We start from the raw sequence: 13,015 nt of genomic DNA, 5'->3' as shown, positions 1-13,015 counted from the left end.
GCATTCTGACCCGATTAAATCAAGTATCTCGACTCACCCCCCTCCCCCCAAAAAAGGCGTAATTCTGAAGGTAACTTTCAGCACCAGGTGATTTCCTCCCCGCCAAACCTGCAGCCTACTTCGGTCGTGTCCTTAGGAAGGGTTCAGCCTGGCACGGAGTTGGCGGCGCGAGCCAAGAACACAGAAGCCCAAAGACGGGAAGCACGAAAAGGTGAGGGCGTCCCGAGCCCGGGGCCGCGCGTTTCTTAGAGACAAATGTTTCGAAGCAGAAGCCCCAGATCCTTGGGCCCTCTTTGCTCCTTCTTCGGGATGCTCGTGCGCTGGGGCAAGAACACCAGCTCACGCCTCTGCCCCGGGCCGCAACTCCGGTCCCGCGCAGCCGGACCCCCGCGACCCGCAGCCATCCGGTCCCCCACCGCTCGCCTTGCCGGCGCCACCCGGCACCCCCAGGAAGGCAGACGTCCGGGCAGCCCCCTGCGCCGCACGGCTCCCGGGACCCCCACCCCCCCAGCCCCCGGCTGCCCGCCCGCCCCCGCCGCGAGGGAAGCCACAGGTAGGGGGGCGGGGCGGCGCTCACCTGCGCAGAAGGGGTGCTCTCGGCGCCCGCCAGAGAGGAGGAGGTGGAGGAGGCCATGTTGTCGAGCTGCGCCGGCCGCTCCTTCCAGGAACTCCACTGTCTTCTCCCCGCCCCGAGCCTTCTGCCCCCCACTGTGGGACTTCTGCGGGAAAAGTTCGGCGGCAGCTCAGCAACGCCAAGCACAGTCCCGCGGCGCCCGCCCCGCGGCTGTCTCCTCCCCCTGCTGTGTCCGCAGCGCCCGCCAGGTGCCCGCCCGGGGCCGGTGCGCGGGGGGCGGGCCTCGGCCCAGGTGGAGACGCGGCGGAGGGGCCGGCCGGCTCCCCGCGGGAAGCCCGCCCGGCGAGCATGCCCAGTCGGCGGGCGCTCGGGGGTCTGCGCGGCGGCGGGCGAGGGAGCGGGGGCGGAGGTCTTACCTGGGCAGGAGGGAAGCAGAGGTAGCTCTAGGAAGGGCGGGAGGGCACGTCCTTGTTCCCGCGGGCTGCTGAATAGAGTTCCCTTAGCCACCTTCATGATGAGAACAAAATAAGAGTAATATTCTCTGATTATTTGATTAATTGAACTATTCAAGTGCAAGGGAATAAAATCATTGAGCAATGTTGCTTTTGCCTTATTATTATTAATCTATAGCATACAACCCATATAGAAGCAGTGTTTGCCAAGCAGATAGCTTCTAAACAAAGTCCATAGCCTCCCTTCCTCCCCACCGAGATGCCAGCAGCTCGCAGATTGCCTCAGCTATGTGTCCAGTTAAAAAATAAAACTCCAGAGTCGTCCGGGATGTGAGGTAGGCACTGAGCCTGATCTAGCAAGGAAATAGGGGACAGGACCTCTGAGTGTCCTTGTTTCTAGGAGCGTAAAGGGCAAGGCTTTCGAAGCTTCTGTCCTGGACCAGGCTGAGGGATAGTTCGATTCCGGATGCTCCCCTCACAACACTTCTTATTCAGATCTGGATGTGAAGCAAGGCAGCTACCATCCCTCACTAATGTCTTGCGAAAGGAGAGCCCCTCCTTGGTGTCAGGGGAGATGCGTTCAGTCTGCGCATCAACAGGGCCAGGGCACTAAAGGACTGCGGATCACATTGGCTAGAAAGTTATTCCCTTTTCAATTCTCTTTCAGTTCTTCTGACTACTACAAGGAGAAAGTATTCTGACCCTAAATTCTCTATCAAAGAGCGGGTCCCACGCTCAAAGCCCTAGGTAAGCACTGGTATCTAACCAGAATTTATAGCATTGTTAAATTTTCATTGTTTAGTTTCATTGTTTATTGTTACTTTCTATTTAGGGCAAGTGAAAGTGGTTTTCTGTTTAAGGTAGAGACCCACAGTTTCCTTTTTAAGCAAGTGTATGTAAGTTTTTTAAAAATACATAAAGTAATAATTCAGATGGGACTGAGATAAAGCAAAATTCCAGAGGTACGTGAGGAATCACTGAAATGCACAGCAGTGTTTTCATCAGCTAGTGACAGCTACACACAGGAGTAAGTCCTTCACCAGAAAGCAGTGTGTTAGCTCTACCTCTGATTTAACACCTAGCTCACTTCCTCCATAGCACACAGAAAGCTGAGATAGTATTTATTGGCACCAGCTCTGTGTTGGGCTCTGTGCTAAGCATCTTATTCATATTACCACATTTAGTCCTCCCAAAATCTTTGCAAAACGGGCAGTAGGATCTGGAAATTGAATCTCAGAAACGTTATTTTGGCCAAGGTCACAAACTAATAGAGCACCAAAGACTCCAAAGTTTGAGCATTCCTAACTTGACTTTTAAAAACCACTTCAGGGGTGCCTCAGTGGCTCAGTGGGTTAAGCCTCTGCCTTTGGCTCATGTCATGATCCCAGGGTCCTGGGATGGAGCCCTACATCAGGCTCCCTGCTCAATAGGGAGCCTGCTTCTCTCTCTCTCCCTCTGCTGCTCTGCTCAGTGGGGAGCCTGCTTCCTCCTCTCACTCTCTGCCTACTTGTGATCTCTGTCTGTCAAATAAATAAATAAAATCTTTAAAAATAAAATAAAATAAAAAATAAAAACCTCTTCAGAATTTAGCATGTCCACACATCCCCCGAAATTTTATATCAAATTCAAGATTTCACAGAGATACTCTAAAAATTTAAGAGCCACTGTTATCATTATTTACAAAACACTCCCATGTCTTGGATTATAATGTCCATGGCGGCAAATGCTCTGTCTTCTTGTATCTTTACTGTACACAGCTTAGTGCTTTATCTCCTCGGCCACTCGGGAATTAGTTGAGCCCAATCAGGCACACAGTTCAGTCTACCAGAATGGGGTGGGGGGCGGCTTGGGAAGAGCTTCGCTTGGGTCAATCCTGCACACACATTGGTATTTTACTAGCCAGCTCCCTGGCACGCACAGCCATAAGAGCCATCTTAAACAAGTGGCAAGCAGCCAACCAGGTAGACAAAGAAGGAAGATACAAAAACCCGGCTGGAAGTTAGCACAAGAAGCAGTACCTGGAAGATGAGCCCAGAAAGTCGTGCTTTCCTGTAGAGCTATTCCAGTTCAGTCTGCTTATCAGGCCGCCTGCTTCTGAGAAGCACTTGTGTTCAGGTAAAACATACTTCTCCTCCAGAGGCAGGCTGCAACACCCGTGAAAAAGCTAACTACAAGAAGTGACTGGAAGTCTGGCAGCACTTTCCTACCTTTAAAAACTAAAATTAAAACAAAAACTTTCCATACCGCCCATGACTGCCTCTAATTTTGGCCTTCTTCTCTCTGCTCCTCCTTTCACAGTCTTAAGAGGACAGTGGTCCCTTGCACACTCCTTCAGAGTTACTCTCTGCCCCTCCTCACTTACTGAAGCTGCTCTTCTCAAATCAAAGTTGACATCCTTTTGGCCATGGCCCTTGTGGAGCTTTCCAGACATTATCTTGGCTGATCTTTCTAGGGCACTTAGCATGGTCCAGAGTTTCCTTTCCTTCCCCTTAAGTATTTTCTAGTACTTCAGTCTTCCTTACTTTTCATACCAGGCACTGTCTGTGATCTCAGCCACATGAAGGCTTCAGCTCTCACATAAAAACTCTCAAGTCCAACTAAGGTTATTTCCTTGAGCCCCAAACTCATACTTCGTCATGTCCAAAAGGGAATGCCAAGCAACACAGACCTGGAAGCCAGGAGAGAAGGCTAAGATGTCCTGGAGGGGAGAAGGCTCTACACCTCCTCCCTCCCAGTCCAATCAGATACTGAGTCCTAATTCCTTATAATCACTCTAAATCATCTCCTCTTATCCATGCCCACCACATCCCTACCTTTACCCTCCCACCTGCTACAAGTTCTTGAGCAATTACTCCGTGCCAAACCAAGCCAACTTGCATTTTCTCATCATCCCTCACTAGATAACTACAGTCGCCTGAATTTTGTGTAGTGCATCATCTCTGTCACCCAATATTATGATTTTTCTAAAACTTCAAATATCCTCACATGACTACACCCTGTTAAAATCTTGCAAGAGCTTTCTTTATGCTTCAGGGTAATGGTTACAGCTGCCTCCCCCTGATCTCAGCTGTTCTCCCTCAGCATCTCCATCTGCTCGCCCTTCTCCATCTCTGTTGCAGGCACACCGTACAGCCGGCCAGCCTGAACTATTTGCAGTTCCCCACCCCCAAACACCAAGTCCATTGTCTTCCTACTGGCTGTCCCTACTGCCTAGAAAACCCCTACCCAATCCTCCAGTCCTTTGTCGCCTCCATTGTCTCTGTGGAATGAACTATTCATCCAGCAAGACTCCATTCAGAAAATAAAACTTTAAGGAAGCCTTCCCTGACATCTTTTCAATTAAAATGTGGTTCGGGGTGGCCTAGCTGGCTAAATTGGTAGAGCCTATGACTCTTGATCTTGGTTGGAGTCATGTGTTTGAGTTCCACATTGGGCATAGAGATTATCTTAAAAAACAAAATAAAATAAAATAAAAATATTTTAAATGTTCATCACCCTCTCTTTGTTCTTCTAAAACACCCTGCAGTGTGACTGTAATTATTTTGAAGAAAGGCCCACACTTTTCTGAATTCAGAAATCTTAAGCACGACAAAAATCAACCACCTATACCCAACTTATAGTCTTCATTCTGTTTAGTATGAATAGTCGCAGGTTTTAATTGTGAGGTACTACCCCAGACTCTTTTATGGGTGTTATGCGGTATATTGTATGTGCACCATATGAACATTCTAAAAATTCAGCATTGTGAAACACATCTGCCTTGAAAGGTTTTAGATAAGGTATATAGATCTATGTAAGCACTGCTTCCTTGTCTGCCTCCCCTTTTAATCAAAAGCTTCTTGAAGCATCCAACTGTGTGTTTTTCATGTCCAAATCTCCAGTATCTAACACAATGTCAGGCTCCACAGAAGTTTGCTGAATAAATCTAGGATATATTTATGAACTTGGACTGTATTTCATAGGACTGATTCCCAAGGTCGAAACCCAATACCCTTCTTTGCTTCCCGCATGGCTTTCCCTCCTCTGGGCTACACTATACCTTGCATGCACATCAGATTTCTCCCTGTATAATCATTGTTTGCATAACTGTGTCTGCAGTGAGATGGAGCCGGTTGAAAGTGAAGATGAGGATGTATTAATCTCTGTATCTCTGTGTTCACAGTAACCAGCACAATATCACACGCTTTACATCCTGGCTCAATACGCTGTTTAATGATAAATGGTAGGAAAAAAAATCAAAGGAGGAGAGAGGAAGAAGGAAAGATGAAAAAGAATTTGGAAGAAGTCTGGGTGAAGATGATTTAATCACTATTAAGAGAACTCTAAAGAATATTCTGACCATCAGTCACGTCACAGTATTTGTCATATTTGTGCATCAACTTTATTATTTAATATTTTTATTTACATCATTACTTTTTAATCTAAAAAATCTATTTATTTATTTATTTATTTTTAAGATTATTTATTTATTTATTTGACAGGCAGAGACTACAAGTAGGCAGAGAGGCAGGCAGAGAGAGAGAGAGAGGAGGAAACAGGCTCCCTGCTGAGCAGAGAGCCCGATGTGGGGCTCGATCCCAGGACCCTGGGATCATGACCTGAGCCGAAGTCCAAAGCTTTAAACCACTGAACCACCCAGGCGCCCCATAACAAATTTATTTTTAAAAGAAATATTACCTTACCGAATTAATGGAAAATCACTTTCACTCGCACCCAACAGATATGATAAAAAAAAATATTGTAGATTTGCTGATTTATTCTATATTCTGTCTGAGGCCCTCTCTCATCAATTAAAAAAATATGTAACAAGGGTTAAGAGGACACAAACACTGGCACTATATGTCAACTTTCTCCTCAATGTTAATGGAAGGAATGAAAAAGAACTGAAAAGGGACAATCTTATACAATTCGACATTATTTAATACTTTGTCCTTAAGCCACCTAAAGTTACCTCAAGAACCACCATTGTAAGGATGATATGAACTTTCTTATCCTCACTCTGCTTTCACATTTATATATTTCTCCACAACCTCAATTAGACACTCTGTTCCTTCCAGAGCAATTTCTACTGCGGTTTGATTCAAACTCACAATTGTGGTTAAGCAGTAGGAATTTCCCACCTGGGCATTAGCAAAAGAGAAAAGTTGATTTCTTACACGGTTTTACAAAATCTGCAATAAACAGGGAAATAAGAGGGGCACCTGGGTGGCTCAGTGGGTTAAGCCCCTGCCTTCGGCTCAAGTCATGATCCTAGGGTCCTGGAATCAAGCCCCAAATCAAGCTCTCTACTCAGCAGGGAGCCTGCTTCTCTCTCTCTTTCTCCACCTGCCTCTCTGCCTACTTGTGATCTCTCTCTGTCAAATAAATGAATAAAATCTTAAAAACAAACAAACAGGGAAATAAGAGTTACTACAGGAAACTATTGCCTGTGAGAAAAATTTTTTTAAGTTCGATTATGGTTAGTGAATATGTGTTTGTTTCCTAAGATTAGCAAGTAACAGAAAAACATTTCTCAAATAAAAAACATATTTGGTTACCGCTATCCATGGCGACTGTGACTGTGTATAAAAATATGTCCCTTAATTTGTAAATTTTATGAGAGAAAGTGGCTCACCAAGCACAAGGTTGAACCAAAATATTTTCCCTCTTGCGGTCTTTGGCCTTTCTCCCTATTTATGGTTTCAACAGTGTAGAAATTCATCCCCCTAATATACAATAAAGATGATGGGTTAGCCATATTTTTATCAAGGTCAACTGGAATGAGAAGGCAATGTTTATTTATTGAGTAAGTTTTGCAGTCCCATGTAAAATATGGTTAAATAACTTACTTTAGTGTCCACTTCCAGTACTTAATTCCTTAAATTTCTTTAACATTTGAAAGGAAATAGAAATTATTTGGGTATCCCCTATGGAATGAGAAATACTGTTTGACTCAACAAAGTATTTGAGATAAATAATTATTGATTTAAAAAACCCAATCACATGGATGCCTGGATGCCTCAAGTCAGTAAAGCATGCGACTCTTGATCTCAGGGTTGGGAGTTCAAGCCCCGGTTGGGTGTAGGGATTACTTAAAAATAAAATCTTGGGGCATCCGGGTGGCTCAGTTGGTTAAGCGACTGCCTTCGGCTCAGGTCATGATCCAGGGTCCTGGGATGGAGCCCCGCATCGGGCTCCCTGCTCAGTGGGGAGCCTACTTCTCTCTCTCCTTCTGCTGCTCTGCCTGCTTGTGCTCTCTTATTTTCTCTAATAAATAAATAACATAAATTTCTCAAATAAATAATCTTTAAAAAAAAACAATTACATAGTAGTTTACAAAATGGGATAATAAACTTCATAGTAATAATAAGTTTCATAATTATAATAAACTTCATAGTAGAGTTGCAGAAGAGAAAAGACCAGTGTGGTAAATTCTACCTTCTCATTACATTCTGAGTATGACAACTTTTCATCGATTCCTCTTAGCTTTGGTCTGGGATTTCAAAAACATATAAAGTGATGGTAATATGAATGATGCTAACATCATTGCTCAAGAATCCATAGAAATACCCCTGAAACAAATAATAAATTCATCATATGTTAATAAAAAAATTGAAAATTAAAAGAAAGAATAGATAGAAAAAGTTTCCATAAAGCAAAACTAATTAACAGTAGGAGATAAATTGGTAACTTTCAGCCCCATGTTAAGAAGGCAAGCTTTCCTTATTACTGTTGCCCAACTTCCCACTGAAATGATCTGTGTTGATTCTAGTTGAGGGTGCTTAGGAAAGTAAAGGAAAGGAAGACTTTGAATTGTTCATTGGTGTAGCATCTAGGTCACAAGAGGAAGATAATAAAAGAAAATGATACCTGAGGGACGCCTGGGTGGCTCAGTCAGTTAAGCATCTGCCTTCAGCTCAGGTCAGGATCCCAGGGGATCAAGTTTAGCGTAGGGCTCCTTGCTCAGTGGAGCACCTGCTTCTCCCTCTGCCTGCCCCTCCCCCTGCTTGTGCTCTCTCTGTCTCTGACAAATAAGTAAATAAAATCTTGGAAGGAAGGAAGGACAGAAGGAAGGAGAAAGAGAAAAGGAAGGAAGGAAGGAAAGAATTAAGTAAGTTAAGAAAGAAAAAAAGGAAATGACACTTGAGAACCAGATGTGGGAAAATAAAAAGGAACAGACTTTCGTTTACATTGTTTTCTCTTTCCCCGACATTCTCTCTTTAGTTCTCTCTCGCTTCCTTTGCTCTTCTCGGTCCTGATTCTGCTAAATCAGAACCAAGCTCTCTTAATTCAGGTGTTTTCATCTTTGTCCTGAGCCAAAGGAAAAAAGAACCAAGGAGCTCCTTGACCTACTCCATGCACTCTTTGCTCCCAGCTCCCCTAGAATTACCTGTGTTTTATAAACTCTTTCTAATGGCCTCGTTTGGGACTTCTGCATCAAGGTATTCTAATTGTATACCACGGTATGATATAAAACCTTGCACTTCAAATCTGAGTTTCTTTAAAAAAGAAAACGGGTAAATAGGGGTGCCTGCGTGGCTCAGTGGGTTAAAGCCTCTGCCTTCCACTCAGATCATGATCCCAAGAGTCCTGGGATCCCACCCCGCAAGGGGCTCTCTGCTCAGCAGGGAGTCTGCTTCCCCCTCTCTCTGCCTGCCTCTCCACCTGCTTGTGATCTCTGTCAAATAAATAAATAAAATCTTAAAAAGAAAGAAAGAAAATAGGGAAATAACTAACCTCAATTTGTTGAAAATAGAAACACACCAGCACAACTCCCCAACACTGCCCCAACTTCTGCACCCTCCTGAGACCACCAAAACTTTTTGGTCACTAGGTCAATCCTGTAACTGATCATTTGATTTTGCCCACTCTCCCCTTTGTCCACTCTTTCAAGAACAGTATGTGTAGCTTGCTTAAATTTTATACTGAAAGTTTTAGAGAGCCGTATGAAATACTTGTGGATACTCAGGATCCTATAGAACCAAGACTCAGGGATCACTGACTTAGTTAAAACGGAGAACTACTGAAACGGTCTTCACGATCTTCGGTTCAGTCCTATCCCTTCTTTATAGTATTTTCATCGGTTTCCCCTTTGGAAAACTGGCACTTCCACATATAATTGAGCAAGTTTCTCTACTGCAAAAGCGTGCCGCACCCAGGAGCCATTCACATCACAGAGTAGAGTTGAATATTTCTATCACATGGTTTTGGCAGACAGCCCTAAAAAAAAAAAAAAAAAATTTTTTAAATATATTTACTACAGATGGAGATACAGTATTATAAAGAAGAGGGTCTGCCTTTTTTTTTTTTTTAAGATTTTATTTATTCACTTGAGAGAGAGAACAAACAGTGGAGGGGGCAGAGGGAGAAGCAGGCTCCCCACTCAACAAGGAGCTCGATGTGGGGCTCTATCCCAGGACCCTGGGTCATGACATGAGCTGAAGGTAGACGCTTAACCAGCTGAGCCACCCAGGCATCCCAGGGTCTTCCTTTCTTCACACGAAGATACTTACATGCTGTCCGGCAGGTCTTCTCCAAAAGGGAACATCAAATTCAAAGTACCAAGAAAGCAGGAAGCGGTATATGTCTATCCCCACAGGTCCCAGCAGCTAGCACTGGCTCCAACGCAGGCTTAATGCTAAATTAATACTTGTTGACTGCCTGACTGAACTCTATTTCCATATGGATTTTCCAGTTCATTGAAATATATTACTTGGTAGGAATGCCTGGGTGGCTCAGTTGGTTGAGTGCCTGCCTTCGGCTCAGGTCATGATCCCAGGGTCCTGGGATCGATCCCTGCATCACGCTCCCTGCTCAGCGGGAAACCTGCTTCTCCCTCTCCCACTCCCCCTGCTTGTGTTCCTTCTCTCTCTATCAAAATAAATAAAATAAAATAAAATAAAGAAATATATTACTTGGTCTCTCCATTACTTATCCTCTCATACACTGAATTTATAAATCTGTAGTGAACGATTTTAACAAGACTGTTTTTTTTCAACTTTCATGCTTTTGCAGTTCTCTTTTAGAACAGAACAGGATGATTGATACCAGGTTTCATGGCTTTTGTGTTTCAAAACATTCCATTGAAGTCTGCATTTTGAATCATTTTATAAAATGACATTTACATGATATAGAACAAAGCCATGAATTCTTAAGAAATAATGACAAGTAACACAAAGAACAAAGGCTAGTACGCATACATTTTCACTTTGTGGACTTCCTTGTCATCACACTCCCTCTGTTTGTTGTAGTAATAGAAAGTATTGTCCCTTCTTTGGAGTTTCTTCACGTATCCTGTCTCTGGCCAACTGATCTACCATAGAAACTTGTTTCACCTGTTTGTATTCAATTTCATCCCAAGAGCCTGCTTGCTGAAATCTGTACAGATTTCCTATGTCTTCTGACCATTTTTTGGCACAACTTACTGGTTTCGGTTTCACGTCAGAACTAGCCATGGCTAAAGAAAGAAGTCTTACTTCCAATTATTTCTCCTGGCTATTCCTGGTCCAGCTTCTACATCGAGATCTCAGTTCCGACTGCTTCCCTCTGCCTGGAATAGTCATGTTCCAGTTATCCCCATGACTGGCTTCCTCATCTTGGTCTTTGTTAGTATCAACAAAACTATTGATAAATAGAATGTAAACATAAAGACATTATATAAATAATGTGATGTTATTTGTTGGTTTATAGGACAATGACATGTGAAGGTTATTTTAAAAGCTTGTTCTTGTTAATCACTTCTTTACAGGTGGGTCTCCTCTTTGGCAGAGCACTTGAAAAATATACCACATGACGTGCCACTAGTATTTCTCTGAAAGCACTGCTTCCGAGGTGTATAGATAGAGTACATCCGTCTTACATTCCTTCTAGTCTTCGTTACAATGTAGACCAGGGTTAGTAAACTTTTTCTGTAAAGGGCTAGAGATTAAGTATTTTAGATCTTACAGACCATGTGATTTCTGTTACAACAAGTTGGGTACAACCTCACTGTTGTACAATGACAGCGGTCATACCTACCAGGTGGGCATGGTTATGCTCCCACGTACTAACGAGAACAAGTGGTGGGCCACACGAGCCGGTTTGCTGACTCCCAATCTAGCCTGCCAGCATGCTATCCTTTGGCTTTGTAGTAGGCACTTTGTTTCATCTCAGGTAATCCCCCAAACAAATCTCCAAACTCCGTAAAATGGGTGAGGAAATTAGCGCTCAGCAAGCTGACTTTACCAGCTTTGCTTTGCTGGTGAGTCAAGTAGTTGGATCTGTCTAGATCATAGGTCTCTCCTTGCTCAGAAGTCACCATCTCTGACCCAGAATACCTGCCCTTGCATCCTAACTGGTCTTCTTGCTTCCCTCCTCCTTCCTAAAATTCACCCTTGTCACAACATCGAGAATGTTCTTTTTTAAATGTAAATTAGAACACATGACTCCTCTACTTAAAACCCTCCTGTGGCTTCTATTGCCTTTGGAATTAAAACTAAACTCCTTATCCTGCCTATGAAGCCTGCCATTGGCTTGGCGCCTGCCTAACACTCTGACCTCACCCAGTGCCCTCACCCAGTACTCTTCTGCAGGCTCCAGCCCCACCAGCCTAAATGCTGTTTCTGAAATGAGAACCCTTCGGCTCGTGGCTTCTCTACCTGATGCACCATCTGCCGGAAGCATCTTCCCCCAGGTCTTCCTGCTACCTCCTCCTTCTTGTCAAGAAGATGTTAACCTCAAGATTGTTTTCCCCAGAAGCCTTCCAGGATCCTGCAGCCTACGCTTCCTCATCAATCGTGTTTTTCTTTGTACAGTGTTCATTCCTATGCCAACTCTCTAGTTCTCTGTTCATTACCTGTCTGTCCCTCTAGAATGTAAGTTCTATAGTCTTTTTCCTTTTTATTCGCTGTTATATGATTAGAACATCCAGTGGTGCATGATATTTATTAAGGACTCAAGAAATATTTATAAACATCTGCTTAATGAAAGTTTATTAACAAAAATCCCATGCTCTTCCTCACAATTTACTACTTCCCAGGACTGGCTGAGGCTATTTCTCATGAGTCACATTCTAACGGTTGGGAAACCATTTGGTTTGTGTTGTTCCATCCATATTCCTTAACTTGTATTTATTACCCCACGAACATAAGCAGACAAAAACAAACCATGCCAACTACATTGGCCAGTTAGTACAATGCAAAGATGATGCTATGCTCTCTTTAAAGAACAATACTGTTGAAAGTGACAGCCTCATCTTAATAGCGCTTAAATTCTATTGTTTAGATAAGCAGCCTCTCTGTGCAGTTTAACCCTAGAATGCCATTCTTCAAAGGTCTCATTAAAAAATGAAAAAGGTATGGTCTGTATGGAATAAAGAAACTTTCATTTCAGACCAAGTTCAGAATTTTTTTCCATAATTATGTCTTACCATGAATATGATCATATGTATTTCAATTCTTAACTTGATTACAGGTCTTCACAAGTAGGGACCACATTTCATTTCATTCCTGTAATGTTCAACACACAGACATTTAATAAATACTTAATGTCTTAAATAAAAAATCAGAAAGGGGAGGAAACAGTGGAAGTGATTGATTTCAAGGCAGTCGAAAGTCTTCTGAATCACCAGCCTGTTAAAAGGAAGCAAAAACCCTTTGATTTGGGATACTGAAGAGCATAGTTGTGATTTAAAAAAAAAAAAAAAAAAAAAAGTTAGGATCAGGATTTAGAGGGACCCCTCTCAGGGAGCAAGAATTCTTGTCCCCTTACAGGTCCTTCTGGCTGGACTAAGAAACAAATTGACATGAGACACATTAACAGGAAAAAATCAAATTTAATAGGCATACATATGGGGAATCCACACAGACATGGAAATGCCAAAGATAGTCAGGCAAATGAGGTTATACATGTCATTCTGAACTAAGCAGAAGGACGTAAGGATCTGGAACCTCAGAGAAAAAGAATGCATTTCCAAGCAACAGAAGAGCAGATGTTTGGTAATTAGATGTTTGCCCTGCGATCCCCCGGTAGG

General features: G+C 43.3%; 1 protein-coding gene, 1 long non-coding RNA gene and 1 pseudogene across 2 annotated transcripts in view; 1 reads left to right on the top strand and 2 right to left on the bottom strand.

Annotated features, from left to right (window-relative positions):
• The window catches only part of ANK3 (ankyrin 3), a 675,561-nt gene extending 674,626 nt beyond the window's left edge, over positions 1–935 (bottom strand). The window contains exon 1 of the mRNA XM_059170184.1: positions 578–935. Within this exon, the coding sequence (XP_059026167.1) occupies positions 578–634 (57 nt within the window). The 5' untranslated portion in view covers positions 635–935. The remainder of the gene's footprint in view (positions 1–577) is intronic.
• On the top strand, positions 7–12,374 carry LOC131828938 (uncharacterized). Its single transcript, XR_009352618.1, has 3 exons — positions 7–211; positions 1,694–1,773; positions 11,577–12,374. It is a non-coding gene; the product is annotated as an uncharacterized LOC131828938 (long non-coding RNA).
• On the bottom strand, positions 10,193–10,460 carry LOC131828936 (meiosis expressed gene 1 protein homolog; annotated as a pseudogene).
• Positions 12,375–13,015: the final 641 nt, after the last annotated feature.

Source organism: Mustela lutreola, chromosome 4, assembly GCF_030435805.1.
Source record: "Mustela lutreola isolate mMusLut2 chromosome 4, mMusLut2.pri, whole genome shotgun sequence".
Taxonomy (NCBI): Eukaryota; Metazoa; Chordata; class Mammalia; order Carnivora; family Mustelidae; genus Mustela; species Mustela lutreola.
This window is presented reverse-complemented; position numbering and strand designations above follow the sequence as displayed.